This window comes from Phycodurus eques, chromosome 6 (genome assembly GCF_024500275.1).
Source record: "Phycodurus eques isolate BA_2022a chromosome 6, UOR_Pequ_1.1, whole genome shotgun sequence".
Taxonomy (NCBI): domain Eukaryota; kingdom Metazoa; phylum Chordata; class Actinopteri; order Syngnathiformes; family Syngnathidae; genus Phycodurus; species Phycodurus eques.
In genome coordinates, this window is record NC_084530.1 from 13,375,653 (window position 1) to 13,384,684 (window position 9,032).

Sequence of the window (9,032 nt, forward strand, 5' to 3'; positions counted from 1 at the left end):
CAGCAGTGGGGCTCTCCAATGCTTTACTCTACAGTCTCCGCAGTCGCGTTTATGACGTCACCTATATTGGCGGTGTTTTGAAAAAAAAAAAGCGGCTCTCGTGGTGAATTCAGTAAATTCGGCTTTGTCAAATATGGTAAGCATTGAGTCCCTTTTGTGCTTGTATGAACCTATGTACTTATGCACAGTTAATTGCATTACCACGCATCGTTTCCGTTGATTTAACACAGTTCACGTCATAATCGATTATTTAACACGACATGACTAGCGTCTTGCTACTATTCGACGTCGCCTGGCGACAAAGTCCCAAACTGTGTAAACTACGTGAATGAGTAAGACTAGCCCTTTGTTTACTGAAGTTATTGAATCATAAGGTATGTAGCGGGTAGCTTTTCATTTCTAAAACGGGCACAACAAAACTTGGACCTGTATCAGACAACGAAAACAACTTCATTGAAATGACATAAGATGAGTTAAACTAGGAATCTGATTTATAAATGCAAGCAGGATCGGTAATAGTAACTTGTAAACCATAATATTTGAGGGGGGACGCATTCACTGATCGTGTGTACGGATCATTTATAGTGTACGAGGTGTGTCTGAAAAGTGCCAGGATGGGTGTCACATTCAAATCCCAATCTACAGACTACGAATTTTCGCCTTCAGTGCGGGCCAGACGATATATTTGCATGTCTACATTGAGATCCTGCAGCGTTTGCTTTGTTCAATGCATGAGAAGACGCGAGAATTGTGGCAGGACAACTCGAAGCTGCTTCAACGTGATAACGTGCCTGCTCGAATACCCTGAGCATCCGACAGTTCCAACTTCCTTCTTGCCTGACCTGGCTCTGTGTGATTTTGTTCTTCTTTCTCAAACTCAAGTGGGTCATCAAGGGGAGCAGTTTCATAGATGTGGACATGAAGATGGCAGTGACTATGGAGAAGTGGAGGATCGCTCAAAAATCATTTCATTAGTGCATGAGGGCAAGGAAAAGAAGGCTAGGAATTCCTTATTCTAAGGAAGAAACTTCTGTTTGGATTTAAAATATATAATTTGTACAGGAGTCCTGGAACTTTTATGATACATTTTCATGGCACTGTATGAGGTGTATTTGTTCCTTGATTTCTGATTTCTTTTTTTTTTTTTTTTTAATATTGTTTTCACATCTACCACATTTAAATGGTCTATCTTATTAACCCAAATTTAATCTCTCATGATGACAAACAAGTAAAGTGTATAAATTACAATTTGTTTAGGGAAACAAATCCAAACTGGCCCTATATGGATAAAGTTGCCCCCTGAAATTACTAACAGCTTTTCCCACCCTTGGCAGCAATAACGGAATTAAACGTTGATAGAGAGCGTCAGCACAGCAGCTGCTCAGCTGCAGAGAGGTAGGACAGTAAAGGCTGGTCGGAGGATTGTGGGAGGTAGCCTCCGCAATACTACAGACATCTTCACCAGCAGGTGCAGAAAGAGGGCTCTCTGCATCATCAAAGACTCAACCCATCCCGCAAACCCTCGATTCCATCCGCTCCCCTCAAGCAGGAGGCTAAGGAGCATCTGATGCAGGATAACTGTTAGACTATTAAACTCAAAACAGTGCTCTGTAGACCCGACATCAGCCCCCCTCATCCCCTATGCCTATTCAATCCTGCACGATGAACACTTCTTTCTATTCAAGTATAAGGACCATGGAAATATCATGGAAATATTATGGGCAATTCAAGCCCCTGGCATTTGTATTTTTGCTGCAACCAAATTCTTGCTGCATTGGCACCTTTGCACACATTCACAACTGCATCTTTTTTTTTTTATCTTGCCTTATTTTCTTAATCTATTTATATTCCCCAAATCTTGAGACTTTTTGGGCTAATCTGGGACCTTCGGTATCAAATTTCATGCCATATGTGTAAATGTGTGTTGGTATGACAATTAAACTCTTTGAATCTGGGGGGAAAAAATACACAGTGTAACTCTTGGGGATATGTTTTATGTTTGTTGACTAGTGAAAGAGGGAATATCACGGCATTGGCTATTAACTTGACTTCACATTCTTCCCAAAATTGCCTCTGTGTATACAGGATGAAGTTAAGCAGGGTGACCCGGCTCTATTTGAACTGTCAGAAGCTGCCCAGGTGGAATTAGTGAACCAGTGTGAGCAGCAATTTGCTCAGCTTGAAAAGGTGATTTATGTACAGTACATGTATTTATAATTTTGTTCTTGATTTAAATTACATTTCTGTGGAAACTAAACAAAATACTTAACCTGTTGCAGCTTCAAACTGAGATCATATTACGTCAGCCAGACCACTGCGAAAATACTCAAGAGCAGGTGAGATGATTGCACATATTGATCTGTCATACATTATTAAGAAAGATGGATGTTTTTGCACATATTGATCTGTCATACATTATTAAGAAGGATGGATGTTTTCCGTTGCTTGGTGTTGCCTTTTGTCTTCCTACATTACTGCATTTTTTTTTTTAAAAGATTGATCAGTATTTTTTAATGTGGCCTGGCCTTTGAATTACTTAAAAGCAATGGTGATCATTTGTAATGACAAATGTTGTGTTTCTAGTCATTTAATCGGCTGTTAGCAACAGAAGCGGAACTGAAGCAGTGGCTTACAGTGGAACCGAGATGTAAGTAACCATTATTACATTTGGCTATAAATATGACTGTTTACACATTCATTATAATTTATTTAATAAAGTATATGCTGAGGCAGTATTAATCTGATCATTCAATCATGACAGACTAAAAATCTAAACTAGAATAACATTCAGTGCAGATGTCTGCCGAGGTCAGACGTAAACTTGTTTTTTTGCCCATTTGGTCGATACTATTTATTGGTTTATGGAGGGTGATGTAAGAAATGGAATATATATGGAAGGGTGATATTATTTGGGATTTTTGACAGCATGGTAGCTCAAACTGAAAATAAACTCTTGTAGCAGGCACCTTCATCAGGATCCACACGAAAATGTAATGGCTTCTTCCACTGCCCATACACCATGCGTTGCATCAAGTCACTCTGCTCTCGAAGAAGTGAATGGGCAGATGGGAGCATTTTCATTTTGGGATGGGGTGAAATAAAAAGTGATTCAAAATAGCACAACGGAAAAACAAATTATGTGTCCACACCCTTATCCAAAACCTCAGCTCTCCTCCACAAAGTTTTGCACTTTATGCAATATCTTTTTAACAAACAAACAAACGTATGTATATTGTGAGAATTGCATCATTTAGATTACCTGTATTTGTTTTATACCATATAGTGCTGGCAGAAAACGCTGAAGTGTTACTTAAAGCTGGAAAGGAGGAGGTACATGTACAAGTAAAAATTGACCACTGAAAAGGGAGTCTGTTTTTGACGTGCCCGCTCTGTTTTCCACAGATGCTCAAGCTATGCTCCGAACTTGAGATGGTTCTCTCTTGCTATGAAGCAAAGAGAGACAAACTGCGAGAAACTAAAGAACTGTGCGTAACCATTTGCATTATTTTCTGTTTGGGCCTGTTTTGTGGATGGTTTTGTGTCAATTGTGTGTTTCAGTGAACAGAAGTGGTTGGAGGAGAAAGGACAAGTGCTAAACGCTGCCACTGAGCATGCTCAGCGGCTAAAAGAACAAAGTGAGAAATTATCAGAGCACAAGTGAGTGTGACGTTCGGTAGACTCGATACTCTTGATGTTTTACACGGCAAAACTATGAACTTTCCCATTTTATAAATGTATGCCCCCATCTAGAGGTTATAAAAAAGGGTAGCCTACACTTTCATTCCAATATGACAGGGGTACGTATGACTGCATATATGTACACTTGTGGTCATAAGTTTACATACATACCCTGGAAGAATTTGTGAAATGTTGTTTTTAATATGACTGATGACTGAACAACAGCCATCATTCATTTCTTTATGGTTATGTTTTGTTGAATGATAATGCTTTCTGAAATGCTTGACTTTAATTTGAATCCCATTAAAATTTAATTAAATGTGTTTCCCTGGCCCTTCATGTTTTCTTTAAAGAATTGTACACATTTTACAAATTCTGCTTGGGTAATCAAACATATGAGCACAACTGTGTGTTTTCTCATTTACTAAATCAAAGTAGGGCTGTGAACTTTCAAAATAAGAGCAAGTAAATAAAAAGAAAGTATTACATGCTCAAATCAAGTGTTTCACTTCAAATTACAGATAATACTTCGTTTTGATCATATGGGTAGAAGCAAAATCATGCATTGTAAAAATGCATTATACATAGGTAGAATGGCTTTTCCGAATTTTGAGGTCAACTTTTGGGGGTGCGTATTATACATGGGTGCGCCTTATACCCGAGAAATTGTGATAATTTTATTGCTGATTTTAACTCAATTGATGTTTTTGTTTGAGGCTAAAAGAGCCAAACCAGTAGAAAAATGAAAGAAAGATTGACTGTATAAAGTAATGTCATAAGGGATCTATAACCCTAGAGGTTTGCTGTACTGACGATCAGCATGCCCAAATACTTACTAGAATTGAACCATTTCAATAACTTGTCCATCATTTGAGGTGTTAACAGGTGTGCGGTAGTAGTGTGGAAAACCATTGCATGTACATGATATTCTTCCACTTACATTCTAGAAACGCATTACTGCACCAGTCTTAAAGTACTTTCAAACTCGTAGATGTGCCTGAGATTACTAAATTCTGATCATTGTGGTTTGTGTGTGTCGACGTGTATACCAGCATTCTGATGGACACCAAGGAGAAGATCCATAAAATGAAAGTCTATCAGGGAAGGCTGTTCGAGTCTCTGGGAGACATTCTAGAAAAACATGTTCCTCCTCCTTGCACTCACCTCAACTCAAACAAGAAGAAGGTGCTCACACATTTCTGGTCTCATCAACCATGTGATTGAAGCTTAGACACAGACACAAAGTCTATGTTGTTTCCAAGTCTGATACTGTAGCTCAACATAATCCCCATTTCCCCAGAATATTCCAAATGATCTAAATGAAGACTTGCTTTCCCTCCATGAAGTTCTGGAGGTGAGTTCTGTTGCACTACTCAACTTTCAATTTGAGCTGAATTAATATGAACTTTTTTGTGTTGCAGTGATGTTGCTGGTATCACATTTTTCATTGAGTGTTTTTTAACATTCATTTTTTTTCCCGTATTCTCATTCTTTAATGGTTTGGATTGAAACAATTATAGATAATAGACAGACTGGGAGATATTAGAGTGTGTGTTTGTGCTGAATATACTGTAGTTGTTTAGTAGGACTGTCCATGAATCAGTGGTGACTCAAATTAGGATTTGAGTGGGTGTGAAAAAGCTCTTTGAAAATCAGAATTTTCAGAGCGAATCTTAGAATATCCTTGTACATACTTAATTCTGACGAGAGCTGCAACTGCTGTTACGCTGTATTTACTTATTACGATTTTTAGCCTGTGTATATAGCCGACGCCATTTTGACTTACTGTGCATAGTTTCTGCCCATGTGCGCAGCCGTAGTTTGTTCTTGCAGTTGATAATGGATCACAGATGCAAATAGCGACGAGATGATTTCCGCGGAAGGAGGCTACCGGTAGCCAAGCCCGAGTAGTGCATTGTGGGTGTTCATGGCAGTGCCACATCCAAAGCCGGAAAGGAGCCATTGCTGGAGGGAGTGGCAGATGACGAGAGCTAGCCGACTAGCCAACCAGCTAGATTAGGTAGATCGCTAGAAGGTAGGCAGCTCGTCCCAGCTGGTGAAGATTTACAGCATAGAAACAGGCGCAAAAACAACATGGGTTCTAGCTTTGACTATGCTATGGCGCTACCGATCAATGCAAACTAGAACTAGCAGACATTCCAACAACTTCTTCCCTCTTGCAATCAACTTCTTAAACACCTAACCTACAATTCCACCATATCTCCTCGACCCTTTGGTTTCGTCTGCTACTCGTGGAATCCCTTCTCTGATTGTTGGCAGATAAGATTTAGTTAAAAAATATCCACCAATAAACTTGCATGGGTCGAAATTTTAAGGGATCCTCCAAGACGACGCGTCCAAATTACCGTGCTTAATTTAGGGCGTCCCTTGCCCTAAAATGTCCACTTAAATAGTGCAAATGAAACTATTTAAATTATATTTTAAATTATTTGTGAGAAAAAGCAGTGCGGGCAATTCTGGCCTTTATTGAGAACTCCAATACTGGTAATAACACACAAAATGTGTTCTACACACACAAAAATGTCAGTGGTGAACAAATGACTATAAATCAGATGTATCTCAGTCTGCCTGGCTTACATTGTCTTTGATCTGCCTATTTTGTATACAGTTATCGGGGAACCTCCAACTTGTGTTTTTGTTAAGTACTACTACTTTTTGTACTACTACTGTAATATATAAAGCATTTAAAGCTGGTAATATAAACGAGAATAATTGCTAGAACTCTTGTTCATGGAGCAAAAGTTACCATCTCCTTTGTCCTGCTGAAATTGCAGTTGAGCTCAATCACTGAAAGACATCACTTTCTTTTACCATATTCACTGCTTACTTTTAACCACAGTCTCATCCTCTGTATCCTTCAGCTGCTCATGAACAAGGTCCTGAGCACGCCACACGACCCTTATGTGACAATAGACTCAACTTTCTGGCCACCGTATGTCGAGATGCTGCTGCGCCATGGTATCGCTGTAAGACATCAGGAGGATAACTTCAAGATTCGCCTGGAAACATTTTTCTGAAACTGTGGTGTATTCGTCATTATACTAATGCTAGCATGCCTGCCATACCATCGGCTTTTCCTAGTCCTTTATTTTTTTTAGGTTAGTGTTGCTTTTGTGAAGATTAATGATGCACAGAAGCAGTTAGCTTAATGTTTTCCTGCAGGTTTACTGCATATACTCATATGCCAAAATGCCTTCAGTGGTACACCTGCACGATCTATTGGGATCCAATGCAAGCGTGTTCTTCAGAAATAACACTGCGTACAAGTTTTAATTGACATTTTGAGCAGAATAATGTGCATCCAGACTTTAACAAAATAATACTGATTATGGATGTTTTTGGATAGCATGTAACCATAATTAATAGCGCCAGTTCTAGGTGTAAGATGACTTTTACACCACTGCAAACTACAGACATAATAAAGAACCATGGTACCTTGACTTACGAGCTTAAACTGTTCTGTGACCAAGTTTGTTACTCAATTTACTCGTATATGAAATCAGTTTTCCCCATTAGAATGAATTGAAATGCCAATAATCCGTTACAGACCCCCCCCAAACACCACCATTTGTTTTGCTTTGTTTTTAATAAATAGTGAGGTCGTCAGCTCTAACTCCATTTTAGGTTGACCATTTACCATGAAGTCAGTTCCCCGTTGATGGCTTCAACATACTCCTTGCAAGTGCTTTCATTTTATATTTGTCTTTTTGCCCATTTGACACGTTGAATAAATGTCTGAGAGTGCATCCGTGACTGTTCTCCTTTTTATTTTTCACTCCACTCGAACAGCGGAATATCTAAAACTAATTCTTACTTTTGGCTTGAAAGACCAGTCACAAAAATCGACAAAGTGACGGCTCGTAACCCGAAAAACTTACGGCACTCGGAAGTCAAGGTACTGCTCTAGTTACAGCTTTTGTATTTGATATTAGAGTATGAAGGTGTACCTAATGGAGTGTCTAGTGATCCAACTGTAATGCTTGTCGTGTACAGTACAACGTTGTTTTCAGTTTACCACCATACACGTATTTTGTAAAAGTTATAATTAGTTCTGAAAGCATGACCACGTTATTTTCAGTATTTGTTGTTGGTGTTTTGTTTAATTTTGTTACGTTAAAGTCAAGTTCAAGAAGTGAATATGTGAACACGTTCCCATTGTATGTATGCAATTATGGAAAACATATTTCCTTTTCTCGGAAACGTGAAGAAACGTCGTGCGTCATGTGATGTGAAATCACGTGTGGCCGTCGCGTCATCTCGAGAATTCCTGTGGGCGGAGAAGCGATTCCGGTTCCGGGTGTCTTCATACCAGTCGGAGGCGTTCGCGTTTCTGATTATGGTCTTTTATCGGAAACTTTTCTCGACCATCGACGGATTCTTGTAGTCGCTTTTTATTATTCGGCAAGTTAAACGGAATAAGCGAACATGACGACTCGCTCAGAGAGAGAGAAGGCCGAGAAACTGAACGAGCAGCACCAGGCCATTCTGTCCAAAATGCTCAGAGAGGAAGACAACAAGTATTGTGCCGACTGCGAGGCGAAAGGTGCGACGTTTGCGCTGTCTAATATTTGTTACGCTCTGCCACACAAACGTCGACTTGAATTTCGCCGTAAGCGTTAAGAACAATTGTCGCATCTGTTAGCCTTTTTGTGGTAACTTTGAGCTACGGGGGCGGCTCGGTAGTCAGTTGACACTGCGTCCGTTGAAGCCAAACTAAGTGGCTTGCTAGCAGGCGAGCGTCTTCATTTTCATATGCGCATACGGTATCACATTTTGACTCCATGTCTCCTTTATAAACGTCACGCAGGATGTTTATTATGTTCTTGAGTAGACAGTTCTTACCTCAGTGTCACGACATTGTGAGATGTATAGTACAGTAGTATTACTACCATTTGGGATGCAGTCACCTCTTCATGGTCCGTTTTTTGTTTTGTTTTTTTTGGTTGAGGTCAGGTCCTAGATGGGCGTCTTGGAACCTGGGAGTATTTATCTGCATTCGGTGTGCGGGCCTCCACAGGAAGCTCGGTGTCCACATATCCCGAGTGAAGTCAGTCAACTTGGACCAATGGACCTCAGATCAAATCCAGGTAAGTGTTAACGTTTCTGCTAAAAAGGGTTGCCTGCCATTTTATTTCCCGCCTTTCCCGCCGTGTTCTGTCACCAGTTTGTCAAAACGCAAGGTACTACAACTCCCATATTGCAATGTGTGAATACAGTAGGGCAGTGACTCCCAACAAGGCTGGTATACTAACGCCAGCTACACACAAAGATTTTTTTCCACTCTTAAAATATTTTTTATCCACTACAGACCCCACACGTAAAGATAAGAAAAT

At 39.8% G+C, this 9,032-nt stretch overlaps 2 protein-coding genes across 3 annotated transcripts in view; both read left to right on the top strand.

Annotated features, from left to right (window-relative positions):
• The first annotated feature begins 96 nt into the window (after positions 1-96).
• Positions 97-7,761, top strand: cenpk (centromere protein K). Its single transcript, XM_061680067.1, has 10 exons — positions 97-136; positions 2,086-2,187; positions 2,280-2,336; positions 2,584-2,647; positions 3,284-3,330; positions 3,403-3,485; positions 3,559-3,657; positions 4,731-4,863; positions 4,979-5,032; positions 6,561-7,761. Exons 1-10 carry the CDS (start codon positions 134-136, stop codon positions 6,714-6,716), a joined length of 798 nt encoding a protein of 265 aa, XP_061536051.1. The 5' UTR covers positions 97-133; the 3' UTR covers positions 6,717-7,761.
• A 186-nt stretch (positions 7,762-7,947) lies between these two features.
• LOC133403543 (stromal membrane-associated protein 1-like) overlaps positions 7,948-9,032 on the top strand; it is a 15,592-nt gene continuing 14,507 nt past the window's right edge. For both annotated transcript variants that reach the window (XM_061678477.1, XM_061678478.1), the window contains exons 1-2: positions 7,948-8,242; positions 8,653-8,786. In XM_061678477.1, coding sequence (XP_061534461.1) covers positions 8,125-8,242; positions 8,653-8,786 — 252 coding nt within the window. In that variant the 5' untranslated portion in view covers positions 7,948-8,124. The remainder of the gene's footprint in view (positions 8,243-8,652; positions 8,787-9,032) is intronic.